The 19,035-nt window shown below is 44.8% G+C and overlaps 1 protein-coding gene and 1 long non-coding RNA gene across 9 annotated transcripts in view; one reads left to right on the top strand and one right to left on the bottom strand.

Annotated features, from left to right (window-relative positions):
- Positions 1-13,755, top strand: part of SEPTIN8 (septin 8) — a 42,104-nt gene extending 28,349 nt beyond the window's left edge. For 2 of the 6 annotated variants that reach the window (XM_064725067.1, XM_064725065.1), the window contains exon 10: positions 12,322-13,755. In XM_064725067.1, the coding sequence (XP_064581137.1) occupies positions 12,322-12,487 (166 nt within the window). In that variant the 3' untranslated portion in view covers positions 12,488-13,755. Of the gene's footprint in view, positions 1-967; positions 3,811-5,408; positions 10,122-12,321 lie in introns of those variants that run through there. The other 4 variants (XM_064725069.1, XM_064725068.1, XM_064725066.1 and 1 more) reach the window with 3 other exon arrangements.
- LOC135453743 (uncharacterized) lies at positions 10,126-18,746 on the bottom strand. 3 transcript variants are annotated; one of them, XR_010441940.1, is made up of 7 exons: positions 18,532-18,746; positions 17,050-17,190; positions 15,797-15,929; positions 14,683-14,867; positions 13,564-13,704; positions 12,307-12,537; positions 10,126-11,483 (listed from the first exon to the last, which is right to left on the bottom strand). It is a non-coding gene; the product is annotated as an uncharacterized LOC135453743 (long non-coding RNA). The 3 variants fall into 3 exon arrangements; XR_010441939.1 differs by lacking the exons at positions 10,126-11,483; positions 12,307-12,537 and having other exon boundaries at positions 13,173-13,704; XR_010441941.1 differs by lacking the exons at positions 10,126-11,483; positions 12,307-12,537; positions 17,050-17,190 and having other exon boundaries at positions 13,173-13,704.
- Between the last annotated feature and the right edge of the window lie 289 nt (positions 18,747-19,035).

Genomic DNA, 19,035 nt, shown 5'->3' with positions numbered 1-19,035 from the left:
AGGAGCTCATTCTGTGTACTGACATCCCAGCAATTTGTTTCTTCCTGTGGCAGATAACAGGGTAGATTACTTGAGTGTTTGCTTGGAATGTAAATGTGAAAAGTGCTCTCTTCTGCAGGCTGCTCAACATGCTCTGAGTGTGGCCCACCTCACACACACAGTCTAAATGGTTTGTAAAATTCTTTGCTGAAAATAGGGTTTAATCTGAATTAGGAGCTGAATCCTAGGGCTTTCCTGGACCCAGGACTGCTTTGGGAAGGTGAGCACAGTGGTAACTTGTGCAAATGATGCCAGGGGCAGGCAAGGACTGTGAACATGGGCCAAGAAATGCTGCAGCTTCCCCTCTGCTCCTTCTGGCTGCAGCAGAAAAGGTTTTCCTGCACTTGGCTGGGTGTAGCCCACCTCCAGCTGTGAGTCTGGGCTGTTCCTCTGTGGGATAGCAATAGGAACGAGCTGTGGTCAGGAGCAGGGCTGGGAGGGAGCTCAGTGCCATGCAGAGGTCCCAGGGGCACCCACAGCCTGGGCTCTGCACTGGGGGACCCCACATGGTGCTGGGGCAGGGGCTCCAGCTCTGGAGCACAGCTCCACCATCACCAGGATGGTTTTGGATTGGGGTTTTTTTGTTTGTTTTTGTTTCAAATCTGTGAGATAGCTCAAAATGTGGGGTTTTGGGATTTCTGCTGAAGTGAAATAATGAGGAGAGCTTGTTGAACTCTTGATCATCTCCTGTAGTTGCTTTAATAAGTAAAAAATTGTGATGGAAAAATTGCAGAAGTTGGGGGAAAGAGAAATGTTTGTGGTGCTGGGCAGGTTGTGCCAGGCTGCTCTCACCTGAAGCCTTCAGCTGCCCCAGCAGTGTTTGTCCTCCTCCTCCTTTTTTTTGTTTTAACATACTTGGCTACACCTCACTTTTGTTTGATTTTCATAACTTTAATTCATGTTTTTTTTTATGTTTTGTTTCTTTCAGTTAATCACACACAGACTTGCAGGCCAAGAGTGGACTTGGTGCTTTCAATGTGTTAAGTTGCTTGAGTTTCCCACCCTGAGTGACCCTTCTCATAACATTGTGTGAGTGGACCAAAGTGACAATGAGCATCTCCGGTGGTTGCAGTGTTCCAGCCTGCTGTTTTCTTTTCAGAATTATCAGGAGGTTTGCAGGAAGTAACCTTACATGTGCATTTTGTTAAACAAAGCCAACTAATCCCTCAAGTAAGATGTTTTGTTCTAAACCCAGTGATGGAGCAGCTGTGTATGAAGTGACCATGACTGAACTCGTCTTACCACCAGCTAAATAATTCAATAATTGCTTTCTGCATTTTTTTTTAATTGGCCAAGGTGACTGCTGGAGGCTCATTGACCTCCCTTGTAGATGCACAGTGAGAGGAGTGGTCTGAAGAATGCTGAAATGTTTGTTTTTCTAACAAAATTCTCAAGTATTTTTTAGAATGGGTGGAAAAACACAACATTTAGGCTTTCTGCAGGAATCTTAGTCAGAGTAACCCTCATTCCAGTAATTCTGTATTAATTCCTGAATTACTCTAAACACTATCTACATCATTTATAATATATATATATATATATAAGGAGAGAGAGAGGTTAATAAAATTAATGGGACAATGTTTTGAATTTTCTTTACTGCTAAAGTAGAACATTTATAGAGAGGTTTTTCATAAGAGTTTGTTGTACAAAGTGGAACTACAGGATTTGTGTAACATTTCAGTTGACACTTACCAATGTATTTACTGTTGTGGAAACTATTTAAGCCAACTTCTTTTTACTCTTTAACCTTAAACCTAAAATGTGCCTAATAAGGAGAATCCCCTGCTCTTGAGCTGTGCACTGTGTTTATGCTGACAGGCTCTGTCCCTCTTAGAAGGTGCTTCTTGTGACAACTCCTCATGCCTAGAAATCACAGCCTTGTTTTCCTGGGCAGCTGAGCTTAGAGGAATAGTTAGGATCAATATTAATTTTTTCCACTCAAACCATTTTGTGAATAGGCAGGGCAGTAACTGAACAGAGAGTTCCTAGCTGTGTTGTCATGGAAAAATAGTTGGACCCAATTCCATCCATCCATCCATCCATCCATCAAAACCTAGGCTAGATGAAAGGAAATATATTAACCCTCAAATAGTGTCTTTAGAGTTTATAAAACACTGGCTGGCTAAGTGTTAGTTGTGAGTGTGTGTGTTTTTATTTAGTTATTAATGTTACAGGATTTTTCTGATATGTTTTTTGTTAAAGACTTGTCTTTAAGCTGGCAGCAAATTCCTGATGTGCTGTGCAGAAGGAGATGCAGGGCCTGGGTCTGAGCTGTCACAGGGCAGCATTTTGCTGGATTCTGAGGTTCTTTAGCTGTCATATTCCATTAAAGCAGCTTATTTTCACCCCCTTTCTAAATACATGCTCAGGTATTAAACTGTTTTCCAATGGACATTGGCCTTTTCTGTGGATATACTGACAGTGCTGCTTCATGCTTGTAGAAAAGAACCTCACCAAGATCTCACTGGTACCTTTTAGAGCAGGCTTTTGTTGAAAGAATAAAAATTCTGCACTTGTTGGGAGTCTGCTGAAAGCTGGACATTTAATTTTTAAGGCTGTGCCTCCAGGTTAGATGTATTTTAAAGAGTAACTATCAAATGTTAGGAGGGGTAGTGTGATTTTCTCAAACACAAGGAACCCAACCTTCTGTTATGTGCAAGAAGACAATTCCACCTCACCTCTGACTACAGACCAATCATGTAGCAGATTATTTTTTTATTAATCTTTTGCTAATGGGAGAAACTGTGGTGCACTAATTGCCTGAGCAGGCCGTGATTTTGGTTCATTGTTTGCCTCCCAAGGCCAGTGCTGGGATGCAGCAGTAACTGGTGGTGCTGGTGTGCACCCAGCTGCCTCACCAGTGTTCCCAGTTCTCTCCTGATCTCGTGCTGCAGCCAGCAACATCTATGCAAACGATTTCTCTCTGCCCTGGCTCGTCAGAGATCAATTATTTTTTCCTAGAATAACAGATAGTTTAAAAATATTACTATAACAAAGAGTAAAAATCTTCAAATCCATGGGCATTGTGGAGAAATTTACAGCATTTTCTGAAGAAGACATTCAGAATGTATGTAACAATATTTTCATTATGATTATTATTATATTACTTTGACTTTATGTTGTGACAGATATCCCTTGTCCTAGTAGTTGCTTGTTCAACATCATAATCTCCCCAGGGGGACTCAGTCATATTTTTTTCCCTTGAGTATTTGTTATTTTCTTTTGGCTGAGACAAGATTTAAGTATTGTGGTAGGGTAGTTCTGTGTCTTGTTTTTATTTAACAAATTACAAATATGTTGTGATGCTGATCTCACCCAGTCTGAAGACTTAAAATCTTGTAGGCTAGAAAAAGTGAAAGAAATACCCCTCAGAAATCATTGAAACCATCCAGCTACATGTCTTTCAGCTGTTTTATATATTTATCTGTAAAAGATTGGTATTAATGGGAAAAGTTATCAATTTTTTTAATCATTTAAATGTTTATCGTCCTGTATGTTGTCTGCTTTCTAAATTAAACTGTGTTTTGTGGGTCTCTGGGGGGTCATGCCTGGCTGAGGTGTTTGTCCCAGGGGTGTGGAGGGGATGTTTGGAGCCATGGAGGCACCTTGGGGACCTGCAGGGGGACAGAGCCCTCTGGAACCCTCTGCATCCCTTTGCTTTGGCATTCCCAGCGTGTTGGGGTTCATGGTTTGGTTTGGTTTTTTTCCTTTCTTTTATTTCCACTCACTTTGTACTTTTTTTTCTTTTATTAAATCTCACATGTATTTTGAGTTTTTGTGGTGTCATTTATTTAGTGGTGCATTTTCTGTGCAATGTAGTTATTTTCTGTATTATCTGTCACAACAATAATGTGTTACGATTGCAAGCTCACCAGTCACAGGCTGCCTTTGTGACTATTTGGGACATTCAAGAATATAATTAGCTAATTAATTAACAACTAGCTAATCATAGAGTATGTGGAAATGTACTTCCTATGTAATCTGGGGAGGAATTCTTAGGCATTAGTCCAAAAGCTATCAGTGTTTGGGCAGAAGGAGCTCTGAGGATTGTTGGTCCATCTCCTTTGTGAGATCTGGTGGCTGAGCAGGGATGTCCCAGCAGCTTTGCTGATTTCATGGTGCCCAAAGAGGTGATGAAAAGGAGGGGTAAAGAGGGAGCAGAGGTGGAGAGGTTTCCTGGGGTGCATCCAGAGCTGTTCCTTGTCTGGAGAGGGACATTATACCCTTAGGTCAAGGCCAGCAAAAGAGCACAGCTTCAGTTTGGTGCTCTGCTTTCAGAAAGATGTTCAAGCTTTTCCCAAAGGTTTGTTCTCAGTGTCTGTTCTGGGCCATTGCTACATACCAGCTTATATTCATTCAACTTTGGGCCCTTCTGGGGTTTATTTGGTGTTGTGCTGAGATCAGTGCTGCACTGCAGACACTGCCAGTGTGGGGTTTGGCTGATGCACAGTGTTTGCTGTAGCTGTGCTGATGGTGGGAGGTTTCTCTGCAGCCCCAGCTTGAAGAACAAACCCAGGCTGGTGTTCCTGGCTGCCTCTCCAAGCTTTTTAGGAATATGTATCTGGAAACGTTTTAAGCAAAAACTTCAGTAAGGAATTACCAATTGATATCAAGTGGTTTGTATGAAGTGTTTACATCCTTTTCCATCCCAATACATTTTAAAGCCAAATCTGGGAGACCAGATCGGAGCACATGCATTCAGAATTCAGGGAACCAAAGGTGGTGGAGCAGCTGGTGCTTTTAAAGGTGGGCCATGTGGTGATTCAGATGATGTGCATTGGCAAGAGTCTTTCCAGAGGAGCAGTGTTAAGAGCATTCATTAATACTTGTGCAAAGCTCCTAGAGATGCTTTGAGGAGGAGGAGAAGTGCACAGGTTTATTACAGAAGCAGCTCAGCAGAGAGGTAGGTGCTGCCCATGCTTTGCAGTTCCCAAGCCCAAGCCTGGTGGCCAAGGCCATGGGATGTGGCATGATGGCACTTTCCTTCAGGAGACAGCCCCACAAACCCAGCCTTGTCCTTGGCTGTTCCCTCTGGAGAACTCTGCAGCTGTGAGGGACCCTGCAAAGCCACTGCTCCATCTGTGTGGGTGGTTGGTTGCTCTTGGGGGTCTCCATCACCTGGGATTTCTCCTGCTCCACCAGCAGTCCTTTCTCCTGTTCCATCACCAGGTCTTTTCATTAAAATTTTAAATCAATCCTTTTATTACCAGTTCCAAACAGACGTTGGCAGCTGTGAGAGCTTCTCCAAGTTGCAATGGGTTAAACTCAAATGTCTGTACAATAGATTGGTGCTTTGACCTTTCATGCTGTCTTTACTTAATGTAAATAACTGAAACTTAAACACTGATTTTCTTTTGTTCTTTCTATAGCTTCTTTAGTCTTCCCAGTGCGTACTCCATAACAACAGGAAGATATGTTAATTAGAAGATTTATTAAGGCCAAAACATCTCATGCAGAAGAAATTAATTGGTGCTTACACCTTTAAGCTTGCAATATGTTGCACAGAAGAGAATATGTAGCAAGGACTAAAATTCACCGTGTCTTTTGATGGGGAAAAGTTTGCTTAATCAGGTTTCTTGGTAAAGTTGAAATCCAAGATACTTTCAAAAGGTAAACTGCTAATTCACGCTGCTGCACGGCTGGCACTAAACCCAGAATGCTTCTTTTGGGGCTCAGCCCGAGGGAGTTAACACTGACTGACTCCAGAGAGGTGAGGGACAGAGCTGGGGTAGTGTGAGGAGCTTCCAGCTTTGCTGCTCGAGCTGCTGCAGTAACAGGGTCCTGCAGGTCCTCTCCTCACTCTGGTTTTGGGGTGTAACTGGGGAACCCGATGTCCCTAACCTGACATCCCTAATCTTTCAGCTGGATTCTCACTTTTCATAACAATAGCTCTTCTGTGCAGCTTGCTTCTGTATACTTACAGGTTTTATAACCAAAATGCCCCAACCTTCATCTCTTTGGTTTTCTGAGGGCTGCACTTGGTGCCTTACACCATAACCCCTTCCCCAGAGCTCCCTGCCCACCTCCCCTCTGCTGCTTTGGGCCAGGTGACCCTGCCTGGCCAGTCTGGGCTCTGCTCATCCTGCTGGGATGTGATGGGTGCTAAGGGAGCCATGTTAAAGCACAACTAAATGTTATTTATTAATGGAGAAGAAATGGTTTAAAGCTGGAGACTCAGTGTTCCTGGTGTAAGTTCTGTGTTTGTAACAGACTGACTTCCCCTTACACAAACACTTTTCTTTAAGAAAAGGAAAGGGGAAAAACAAAGTGTGATGTCTGTGCCCCAGTAACTTCACACAGGAACAGGGAGAGGCCCCAGTTTATCTTTGTTTTAAACAACCTTGTAAATGAATCTCAGGAATGACCTGTACCAAAGCTGGGTTTAATAAAAACAAAACTGACTTGTTTAACAAACATCTGTTAAAACCATGGTTTGTGCACCAAGTATAACCAGAACAATGTCCTGTGTCCCTCTGTGATCCCAGTTTCCCCTCATTAACTCCGTTGCCCTCTGATTAAAGTGTGATGTCCCCTGTGCACCCCTGTGTCTTGGCAGCTGCTGTCCCCAGTCTCCCTCCCTTTTCCCCGCTGCCGCAGGCTGGCAGGGAGGAGTGGCCAAAAGCCAATCTTTGGCAGGAGCTTTGAAGAAATCTCACCCTCACCCTGTGCCCCTACCTCATGCTGGTGGTGTGACCACAGTGGGACAAAGGCTGAGAATCAGAGTGTGGGTGTGTGTGACAGGAGCCCCAAGGCTCACACAGAGGACTTTGTGTCCCTGTAGCCCCCCGAGAGACAGAGAGGCTGCTGTAGAGGCTCTGGGACAAGTGTAGAGGGTGTGGGACAGGTGACAGTCTCTAAACCCTCTGGATGCCCTTAGCCTGACTCAGAGCTGGGCAATTGCAGCTGTAACAGGTATGTGGCCTGAAAAGGACTGAACTGGACACGAGGAGAAGCTGTGGAGGATGCTGCCACTTGCAGGCAGTAGGGATGAAACCCCATGACAAACATTTTCACCCCATGCTCGTCACCCCTGCCTGTCCCTGCTGCCACAGTGGGCAGGGATGAGGCACCACTGGTGCCAGGGGAAGTGGGACCAGGTGGGGAGCCCCAGGTGTGACACAGCTGTGTCTGGGGCCATGAATTCAGAGCTGGAAGGCTGCTTAGGAGGGCTCTGTCTGTCTTCATGTCTGTCTTCCCTGCATGAACTGTGGGACAGCTGAAGCTGTGTGTGACCATCAGCTGAGCCATGGTACAGCTTTGCTGCTGCTTTGGGGACTGTTCTAAACTTGCTTGTGTTCTCTTTTGAGGCAGCCACTCTAATTCCTTTGGCAAAGCTTTCATCCAGCTTGGAGCCTTTGTCAAGTTAGATTCCCAGCAGGATAAGTGAATTGGGAATAGAAGCTTTTTGTTCTTTTTCCAAATTGCTCAGATTTGATTAAGTTCTGTTTGTCATGACCATAGTTAGGTCACCAGGGGGATTCCAGTTGCATGTCTTGCTGAGGAGGAATGGGAGGGGGCTCTGAGACCTGCCAGAAGTTAATGCATCTCTCCATCTCTGTGCACTTTTCTGCCTTCCTAAAGAATTGAACTGTAAGTACTGCTCAAATTCAATTTAACACAACAAAGTCAATTAGCAGGAGAAAAAAAAACAATAACTGTATTGCTGTAATGCCACAAATGAGGTATAACTATTGCATTACTCTTCCCATTGCAGTTTTTCTTGTCTCTTGGTCAGTTCTCTGACCACAGGAGTTTATTTATTTGTGCAGCATTTCTCCTAGGTCTTCACACACCCTCCACAATTAGTGCCCCTGAGTCAGGTTTCTTGTCAGAAACCCCCAGTGAGTGCTGTGTTGAAATGGGGCAGCTCCCTCCTCACCTGCAGTGGTTCCTGGGTGACTCCATGAGCTGTGACATTGTTCCTTTAGCTGGGGTTATGAATGGGGGCATTGTGGTGGGTGAGAGGATCTGAAATGCTTTGCTGTTTCTGTAGGTGGTTTAAAACAGCCACAGAAAAGAGTTCTGTGCATGTTTACCATAGGGGATTTCAGGTGTAATTGCAGCTTTGTTTACAAGGTGGTGATAGCTTCAGGCATCTGGAAATCTGGTCTGAATTGAGGCAACAACAAGAGGAGTCTGGGTTTGAGAGCCTCACCTGGGCCAAGATCCCCCAAGGGAAGGGACCTTACCAGGTCAGAGCTCTTTGAAAATACTCTACAAGCATTCTCTGTAGTTCTTCTGAGAGTGAATAATCCCCAAAACAACAATCCTCACAGAGCTGGCCATAACCACATCAGACCTGTGCCAGCCCTCACTGAATCTGGCACATTTTCACCAGTAACTGATGTGGAGCAAATGGGATCTGCAGTGGTGAGTTGAGCTGCAGTTGGAGTAAACTCATGTTGTACACACAGTCCAGACAGGTAGGCACAGGGGTGAGATGTCATCCTCTCTGAAACTCACTGGGCAAAATAATTGTTCCTGACACTGCTGTGTGTGGGGAGTGTTCATCTTGTCACTCATTTCTTGTCCAGGTAGGGAGGGAAAAGGTGTTAAAGCTTCTGACCCTGTACTGCTAGAAAAAAGAGAATTGGTGCTATTATTCTCACTATCCAAAAATCTCCCTGTGTAACAAGAATGGTCCTGTGCAAGATCAGCTCCTTCCTGTGCCTGGCAGCTCATCCTTTGGGGTAGGAAGCTCCATTCTGAGCAATGGCAGAATCAAGAGGTAAGTGACATTTCTAGCCTGTGGAAGCCAAGACAGAAGTGTTTGTTCCCTCGTGGTAACTGCAGTGCTGGAGTAGGTGTGTGGAGGGAGCTGTGCTGCCAGAGAAGCAGCAATGTGTCCTGGGAGCACAGACAGCCTCCAGGTGAGCTGTTCCCATCCCAGTGTGACATCTTGCACCCTGACTGGGAACACAGAGCCCTGAGGGGCCTCCAGCACTGCCTTTATCTTTTGGAATTAACCCCTGTTAATGTCTACTTTTGCATGTTGATCATAGAGATGTGCAGAGACTTTGAAAACAAGTTTGTTCATGGGTTTTAACACCTCATCCAGCCGCAGGCAAGAACTGTGTCCATAGGCTCACAGCTGTGAGGAGAACCACGAGGTTGGGGTTGTTGTGGTTTGGAGTTACAGCATGTTAATCACTGTGTGCAGAGCTCTGCTGCTGACATTTCCACGGGTACACACAGCTGGGGGCATTGCTTGAGACAGGGCAAAGGGATGGGAGGGAAGCAGAGCCCATCACACAGCCCAGTTTCCTGCAGGGGTTGGTGTGGGCATCACCTTTCAGCTGGGCTGTTCCAGGGCCACAGAGAACAGGCAGACCAAGCTGATGTTTTATTTAGTGGAAACTATAAAAGACAACTCCCCTCCTCCCAAAAGCCAGGCAGTCAACTCACAGCTTGTGAGAGAAAAGGAAGGCACTGCTCAGGGGGAGGGAAGAGCCCTAGCATTAAATGAGAACCCTCCCTGTGGTAGCATGAGTAAATACCATGTTCCAAGCATGCTGCTGCCTGACCCCTGAGTATGTGGGGACCTCACAAACCTCATGAGGCCTAAACCAGCCCCAAGTCCTGCTCCTGCAGCATCCCAGGCCTGGGCAGGGCCCTCTGTCACCACAGCATCCACAGCCTGAGGTAGCTTTGACCTGGCTCAAGGGAATTCTGTGGCTTTCACTGCTGGTTCAACTCTTGTCTGTTCACACAGGTTATTTGCACTAAGTCTCCATTACTAGATGTTACTGGAACACTTAAGGGCCTCCTTTGTGGTTTCAAGAGCTGCATGGCTTTCTCCCTGCACACACAGAGCTCACTCTGCCAAATTTAACATTTGAGAAAGCATGAACAGCTGCTCAGCACATCAGTCCTGCATGGTTAGTGCAGGAATTCCTCTTCTACAGAATAAGACAACAAAGAAGGGGAGAAGGCCAGAAATGTTCTTGCACTGACGAGTTGTGCAGTTGCACAGCTTTGTCTCCTTGCTCCTGTCCCATCTCTGTCTCACAGTTATTTATCCTGTCATTACATGAGACACCTGCTCAATATTTAGCCCGTGCCAGTCCATATGAACCCCCCTCCTGTTCTGTGACAGGATGGCAGGTGTGGTGCTGTTACCCATCCCATACTGGCTGGAATATACCCTCAAACTAGGGTAACAATCACCTAAAAATGCCTATTGTTTAAAACAAAACCTCCACTAATTTTAAAAGGATTTGTGAAGCTGGTTTTTAAAAGTGCAAGAGTGGTTTATTCTGACCTTTGTGAAACTACTTTGGTATGAAGATGAAGCAATTTGTAAGAAATAATGTGGTTGTAGTGGTGGAGGGGAATTATTAAAGGCATTTTATTTTGTCTAATCCGGTAAGACAGAATAAATTTTAAAACCCCGACCAGCATGTGCTGGTTGGTGAGAGCTCAAGGCAATGGTGATTGTAGACAAGAAGTGATTTCCCACATTTCATAGGAACTGTGACAGAGTCTGTAATGGCTTAACCAGGAAAAAGCACAGATCCCAGACCCCTGGATTACAAGGTAAGGCCTTAAGGAAAACTGGAGGTTTGATTCAAGCTTCTCACTGCTGAATGAAAGCCTTGGTTCCATCTGAGATCTCTTGCAAAGGCAGCAGTGGGGGCTGCCCATTCCTCGACAGCAGCAGCTCCTGTTCAGCTCCCATGGGCTGAGCCAGATCAGCTCTAATGAGAGAACAATGGCATGAGCTGGATGAAAGGCTCGATCTGTCAAACTTCATCATGGCTATTTTAAAAATAAACTCTGAGGCATTTGGTTCTCCATGAAGTTTGTAGCTGCCTGCCAACTGGAACCCTGGGCTGCAGGACTGTGACCAAGTCCCTCCTCTCCCCAGCTTTCTGTCTTTACATAATCTTAAACGTGAGGGGTAGCACATACTGCTTAGGGAGGACATAAAAAACTGACTGAAAATACCAAGTGTCTTTGTCCTCTGAGAAGCACAGTGACACTTTTGCCCTGTTGTTCTGGCTGTTCTGTTTGCTGGGACCTGCTGGTTCTGCAGGTGCTGCTTCCAAGGCAGTAATTCTCCATAAATCCTTTTTGGGTGGCTGTAAGGGAGGACAGGAGCAGCTCAGCTGAGGGCAGGATCCTCCTGTGTTCATCCTCCCAGCACTCACCTCCCCACCCTCACTGTGCAGGAGTGAATCCATCTCAGCATTCTTCAGTCTCAGGGGTTTGATCAGGAATTTGGGCTGTATTAAGGGGCTGAAACAGGCTGGCTACAGCAACCCTCAGCCTCCCTTGTTGGGAACTCTGCCATTCAGAAGGGGCTGGCAGGGTAGCCTTGCCTTGGGATGGCCCTGCACAGCTTGGCTGATGGGATAGAAAATATTAACAGCATTGGGTGCCTGCAAGCACATTAACTCCAGATCCACAAGCTCTTGGCAGTGCATGAATTCAGTGCTGCTCACCTGTTAAGAAAGATGCAGATTTATTTTAAGTTCTGGATATGTGACTTCTGTCTGGCCACTGCTCCTGTCACTTTGTAATCAGGGGGAGGGCAGGGACAGGCTGCATGCCTCAGCAATATGCTGCTGATCCTGAGGGCAAACACTTATCCAGGAGCTCCTGATAACTACTCCTATAAATATGATTACCTCCTTCTACTACACTGAATGTGGGCAATTGCTTCCTCTTTGCAGGAAACAGCAGGCAGGAGGGACAGCAGGAGGCCAGGTTATTTCAGACAAATTCAAGACCTCAAAATGGGTGGATGGCAAGCTGACAGCCTGGGTCTTTACCCTTCTAAGTGTGCTTTCTTAAAAGGCATGTGTTTTATGAAACTGGGGAAAAGCTTAAAAAAAAAAAAAGAAATACAGCTTGTCTTGAATCATTACAAGTCAAACTGGTTCTATTTTTAGAGCTATGTGACTATACTAAAAAGTTTTCTCAGTGTTCAGAGGGAGGCTGAGGAAACTGGGCAGATTTCTAGGTGCTCTCAGACTCTCCCATCATGAGAGAATTTCTCCTGGCTCAGGATGCAGGCAACTATCTGTGGCCAAGAATTTGGAACCCTCCCTACCCTGCCAAAGGGATGTCCCTCTCCCCAGTCCCATCCCTGAACTGCACTTTTGTTCCTTTTTGTTAGCACCAGCAAGGTTGCAGCAAAGGCAGGACAAGAACACAAGTCTCAGGAGCTGCTGAAGTGCAATACTGACTGTAAATACACATGGCTTTATTCTTTATCATGTCCTGCCTTCAGGATTTGTGACCAAAGGCCATTTTGCTTCCTACCTGTGCTTTTTTTAGCAGATCAGCAGTAACAACAAACCAACCAGGAGTCTGCCTCTCCAGCTCCAAGGTGATGATCACCAAAACCAACGTGGAGCCCTTAAACTGCACGAGTTGGTGGCAGGCCATACAGTGCTGCAGCTGCTTGGTCAAGAGTGCAACGTGGAGGGAAGGATTCCTCTGAGGCAGTCTGGGTGGGAGATGGGGCCAGCTGGACATCACCATGGCATGGAACTGCAGAGAAGACAAAGTGTACATATATATATACACATATATATATATATGAAAAGAAAAGCAGAGGTTAGTGAAGTTTATATGTTTTCATGTCATCACCCTGAAGTACAGATGAATTTCATCTCATATCAGGAAACCTGAAGGCTTCCCCCACGTTTTCTTTTTCTGTGTTTTGTGTTCGTACTTGCCAACCATTGAACTGTTTTTCTGAGGTGATAATGAATGTACAAGGTCTATGTTTCCTAACAATTTCTGAGGTTTCTACATTATCCAGATTGCTGTCCAGGAGATTCAGTTCAGGACAGCAGCTCCAAATCCAGTAAAACCAGTAATACTGAACTCTGAACTCACCAAGGAAACAAGCACCTACGAAAGGCAGTTTTCACAATCAGCAGCCTAAAATGGCTTAATATTTGCACATAATTTTAAAATAGGGATCCAGGATATGTTCATATCACATGAATTTTGCCTTACTAGTACATGATCGTTTCTTGAAGACAATTCATTGTTTCTATTAAATGTTTAGTAACTGCAATGTGAACTAAGTGCCAGACCAGGGTAGTCTCATTGCATAAATGAATAATTAGTGGGATGAAAAGGAAAATGGTTAAAGAAAAAACCTATGTGGGAAATGTAGCAAAACTCTGACAGCTTTGTATGTACAGTATTAAGAGAAGGGAAATAGTTAGAAATATTTTTGCAGCTTGTATTTAAAAAAAATAAAGAAGGCATATAGTGCATTATGAGAATCTTTTTAATGTCCTTTCAGTTCTCCTATAAAGACAAGAGTAAATTTTTTTGAGCAAAATAGAAGGTTTTAAATAGTAGAAAATTTTAAAAAGTTTTAAAAATATTATTACTGTAATATTCTTTAAAAGGCTTGAAGATAGGTAGGAATAGGTAGTTTGCCAAGAATCTTGGGAAGGATGTGTGGGTGGGTGTGTGTGTGTGCATCTGTGTTTTTTAGTCTTATTTGATAAGGAGTTATTTCTTTAAAGAAAAAACATTGCAAAACATAGTGCTTACAATGTTTAAGAAATCAATTGGTGTTTCTGTGTAAAGATCCCACTGAAGCTTATCCAGTATAATTCTTTCCATTCTCAAGATCTCGGCTGGAGAGTGTTTACATCTGCTCTGCACTGCTAGCGTCTGCACTGATGGTATTACCTGTAAAAAAATTTTTAAAAATTAAAAAAAAATAAAGAAACCAACGTCCTATACACTGCTCTGTGTGCTTCTCTGTATTGTAAAGGGATCTGACAAGTTTACACAAGTTTATGTTAAGCAGAATGCGCATTCAGGAGATCTCATCCTAGGTACCGCCCATCCTAAATGAAGGGTGGTCCCTGCTCAGCCCAGGGCAGCTGCTGCTGACCCAGCCCACAGCAAGAGTGATGCCAGGAGCCCCCCAGTGTGGCATCAGTGATGCACCTTCCCTGCTACCACTGGTTTTGCTCTGAGGAGGGTTCCTACCAACCTGTTTTACAAGGCCTGCTGTGGTTGTCTTGTTTCCTGTGGTCATTGACACAGCTTATTCTATGTAGCTGAGAGGAAAAGAACAATAACCTCAGTGTAACACCACCTAAGAAAGGCTGTGAAGAACATTTCACTACCACAGTGGCTGTTTGAAGAGATGTGTATGTCTGACTGCAGCTCCTGCCTTTCCTCTTCTTTTGCAAAACAGAAGGAAGAAAAGAGGAGGAATGTAATCTGAAATGCTTTTAGCTAATTCTTGTAAATGCCTGCAGAAGTCTATTTGCCATGAGAGCTATCCTGTGTAATTTCTCACTGGCTGCTGACTTTATTTTCTCATCTTGAGGTGCAGACATGAGTCAGTTCCTCACTGGGTTCAGAAACCAGTTTTGGCTCCAAGCAAACTCATCTATTGAAAGCTTCCTCTGAAGAGCCTCTGCTCTGTCACACCTGCTGTGCCCTCCCAGGAGGAATGGGAATTACAGCCCTCTGATGGGCACCTTGACTGTCCCCTCAGACTAAGCTCTACTGTGAGCCAAGGATTCTGAAAAGAGGAGAGAGGTTTGGGGACAGGACAGAAACACATCCATGACATAAACAAAAACAAGTCATCCATAAAGGTCACAATTCTTTGGAGCAACAATGAAACAGGACTGAAAATGCTACTCTCACCTCTTTAGGACTACTTAGGGTAAACAAATTAGCACTCCTTCATTATGTCCAAGTTGTTGAAAGATCTGGAAACATGAACAACTTTTAGTGTGTTTAAAATGAAACACACAGACCTCATCTTCATTGGTTTCTGCTGCAAGGACAAGGCAGGAAATTGCAATGCACTGCTGATATTTTAATTGGGCCTGAAGGGAGAAGAAGAAAACACTGAGTAAAGAAGATAAGAGTCTTGGGGGAAATAATTGTCATTCTATTATACATACACAAGTTTCAAACTTTCATTTAAGTTGCAGTTGCTTCTGAATTAGTTTAGCTACAGAAGCTGGAAATAGAAGAAGGAAATTCAAAGTGAAGCAGAATAAATCCTCTTATAGGTGCCATTTTTATTCATGTCTCTCACAACTTTTAGACTCTGCAATGTCACAGTATTTACACTGCAATGTTGCTCCTCACTTTCAGATATTGGTTCAGGTTGGACTTCTTCAGGAAGCATTTCTTCATGGAAAGGGTTATTAAATATTGGAACAGGCTGTCCAGGGAGGTGGGAGAGTCAGCATCCCTGGGGGTGTTCAAGAAACTAGATGTGGCACTTAGTACTATGGTTTAGTTGATAGGGTGGTGATCACTCAAATGTTAGACTTGATCTTAGAGGCCTTTTCCAACCTAAATGATTCTGTGATTTTATATGCCAGTATCAACCTAAATAGAATGGGGAGCTGCAAGGCTCAGCTCAATTGCTGTAGCTTCAGTGGCAGAAAAGCTCAGCCCCACAGTTTAATTAAAAATAGTAGTCTAAAAACCAGAATATTAAAAGTGATAATGCGAATAATTTCTGTTTAGCAGAGAAAACCAGATGAGTTCTTTGTACTTACCACAGCAGTTGGACTGAGTTCACACAAACAATTCTAATGAGGTCAGTGGAACCTCATCAAATACTCAAGTTCATACATGTGTGTATATATATATTTGCTTAATGGCCTTCCCCAGCAACGACCCTGACTGCTCCCTAAATCTGCTGCTGAACATCATCCCTGCTTTGTGTATAAACTGATTACATGCTCCTTACATTCCCAGTCAGTAATCTAGCCAGGGAAAAGCTGACAGAGATCTTTACCTTTACTGATGCCAACAGCCTGTTGAAGATGCTGGTGGCTAAGGAAACGTTTATGGGTAAAACTGGAACTGGGAGCTGATTTCTGGAATCCAGAGAACTGCTTTTTGTAACCTGGCAGAGAGAGATCTGTGCCCTGAGGGGAAGGAAAAGTTAGAAGAAAAATATAGTTAGTTCTTTGATGATTTTGTTAACATATCTCCAAAGGAAGACTCAAATCCTTTTAAGTGCTCTAATTAGCATTTTAGATGGCTGGAGGCTTGAAATTAAGGAAGTTGTCAGCTGTATCCACAGAGGGATGGCAAGGGCACGTTTTGGAGCAGTTTAAGCACATGTTCCACTCACCAGCCTCAACAGAGAAACTGGAGTCAGGAGTAGGTTTTGATTTACTCTGCAAGAGTTTTAACAGCCCTTGGATTTGCTGGGTGTTGGGACCAGAGCCAGGTTTGTGACTCCCCAAAATGTACTGAGTTTTTCCTTTCTTATATCTTATTCGAAGCTGCATTGAGGTGAAAGGGAGGACCATGGCTGCTGTGAGAACAGCACCCAGGAGCCATGGAACACACCTGAGCATTGTTGTAGAAGTAAAAAGGCCAAGCAGCTACACAGAACAGACAAGATTAAACACCAACTTGTTTAATATTACTCATCCCATTATCTGTTTCACTATTTTGCTTAATTTGGTAGTAAAGGTACTAGGTAAAAAGTAGCATTTCCAGACTATTGCAAAGAGACAAAGCTGTTAAGGCACTTCTGTGCATTCTTCCATGGTTCTGCTGCACTTACAGAAGCAGCCAAGCAAAGCTGTTTTGCATTGTTCACAGAGCCCATGGAGTCTTGCAGCTTCCTAAGGCAGCTTGGAATGGGGCTGGGTTTCTGTTAGGCCTCAGTGAATTCCATCTTCTCCCACCATAACAGATGGAATTCACAGACAGTGCTGAACACAATTAATATGTCAAATGTATGGTTTTACCATCAATTGGCTGCTCTTACCTGCTCTGCCACATTATCCCAAACTATTTCACAATTCCCAAAACTACTTTTCTAAATGAGTCAGAGCAAAATTCAAAGCCCCTGCTCTATACAAGGCATCAATAAAATATAAAATGGGATAAATACAGACCCTCCTGCCCCTCCATTCCTTAAGCCTAGCCCATGAGGGATGACTTTTGCATTCAGGTGAATCAGATGGCATGATCAGCACTGCATCTTTGCAGGGTCCTTTAGGGAATTCCAAAGAGGACAGGGGAGGATACCTTCACAGTGAGATTCTGGAAAACTGGCACTTTTCAAATGCTGGCCTCTATTTTTTCCAGAAAAAAAGGCAAGTTGTGACCTCTCTATATGTCCAGGACATTTCATGGCAGCTGTTTGAACCAGTTTCCTGATGGGAGCCACTGACAAAACCAAACAAAATTAGCAAACAACATCCCAGCTCTTTGTGCTAAGGATGATTTCCTCTTTTGATGCCTTTCCAGTGCTGAGAACTGAGGAGCAGCCACAGGACTTGTTTGTTTGCAGACAGAGCAATCCTGATATGCATATTTCCCCTGGAAATTCCTGATGAAAGAAAACATGTCAGATGGCTGAACAACAACACAGCCCAACTTCTTCATTGCTGGGCTGTGCAATGGCTAGAGAAACCTTGGGTCAAGCAGTCCAGGCTACTCCATTTATCCTGTTTCACACATTTGGCTCTCCATTTGCTGAGCTATTACTCTGCAACCTGTTAACAGCTGATTTCAGGTTTCTGGCAAATAGAGGTTTATAATTTCCATACAAAGGGTCAAAGATGACTGTTCTTAGGAAGTTTATGAATTCCCAATTAAGTTTCCCTCAGAGCAGTTTAATATTTGGAGATACCACTTTGGGAATTCCCCTTTCCAGACTAAGGGGAATATTTACAGGAAATAAACATCTCTGAATCATGTCAGTACCAAGTGAATGAGAACATCCAGCCTGAAACTTTTTCAAGGCTTACATTTTGGTGTTTCTTTAACAACAGAAACGAGATGTTACTAGATATAAAATTCTTGCTTTTCTTTCCAAGGAGTGGTGAATGTGGGCTTCCTCACAGTTTTTTTTCCTGGAAGCTCACACCATTATCTCTGCAGTTCCATTAAAAAACCCAAAGTGACATGAATCCTCCTGAAACTGCTCTACATTTCTAAAGCTGGAGCTCTGTGAGGTTTCCCTGAAAGCAGGAACCACCTATAACTAACTTCAGCTGCCACTGGATGTCAGTCAGAGCATCCAAAGCCGGACCCCTTCACAGAGGGAGAGCTGGCAATGATTTATCTGACGGCTTTGATGCACGGAGAACTTTACTCTCGTGTAGCTGGGGGGAAATAATAATAATTAAAATCTCGCCCTCTGGCTAGTCCTCTCGCCTTTCGACTGTCCTTGAGAACGGCACCGAGCAGCTCCCGCACGGCCAGCGCTCAGAGAACCCCTCCAGCCCTGCAGAGCGCCCGGGGGGCGATGGGGACCCGTGCCTGTCCGGGCTACCGGGTACCGGGCACGGGAGCTCGGCGCGGCTCCGCGGCGGGACCGGCCCGGGAAGGAGGAGAGCGGGGCGATCCCTGCCGGGAGCAGCCCCAGGCTGCTGGGGGCCTTCCCCGGAGCTTCGGAGGCCGATCCCCGGGGCACGGCTCGGCTGGAACACCCAGCGCATCCCTCGGGGTCCGTGTGGCACAGCCCAGGTGAGCGCTGCCTCGGCCCCTGTGGGTCTGTCCTACCTGTACGGAGATACGTGTGCCAGGCAAAGCGCTCCTGGGATCCCGGTGAAATTCTGCCACGGTGATAAACACTGTAACCTTCAGCACAATCCCCTGATCCGCTTGCTCCCTTTCTGGCGCTGGTAATTGCCTTGACAGATGTGCTGTCCCCTCCTCTTCGACTTGCCCTGCTCCAAAACACACGTTTGCTGGATCCACACAATCCCAGCACCTGCCAGGACCTATTTCCCTTCCAGTCACAGGAAGTGTCTTTTCTCTGTGTTTTTGTATGCACTCTTGTGCCCGCCCAGGGGTGAACCTCTCTGCCAGCATCCGTGTTTTCACCCCACGTTTTCTTCCACCCAGGATCTCTCCACGTCTCAAAGCCACTCTCAGCTTTCGCCTCAGATCCTGGACCCCTTTGTTTTCCTCCTGCAGCATTTTCTGCGGGAAGCTGGTTGGAACATTTCATGCTAAACCTTTTCTCGTTTCGCAGCTTTGTCTGCCTACACATGACTCTGCTCT

The sequence above is a fragment of the Zonotrichia leucophrys genome, chromosome 13 (assembly GCF_028769735.1).
Source record: "Zonotrichia leucophrys gambelii isolate GWCS_2022_RI chromosome 13, RI_Zleu_2.0, whole genome shotgun sequence".
NCBI classification, from domain to species: domain Eukaryota; kingdom Metazoa; phylum Chordata; class Aves; order Passeriformes; family Passerellidae; genus Zonotrichia; species Zonotrichia leucophrys.
The sequence above is the reverse complement of the archived record's forward strand: the minus strand, read 5'-3'. Positions and strand labels throughout refer to the sequence as shown.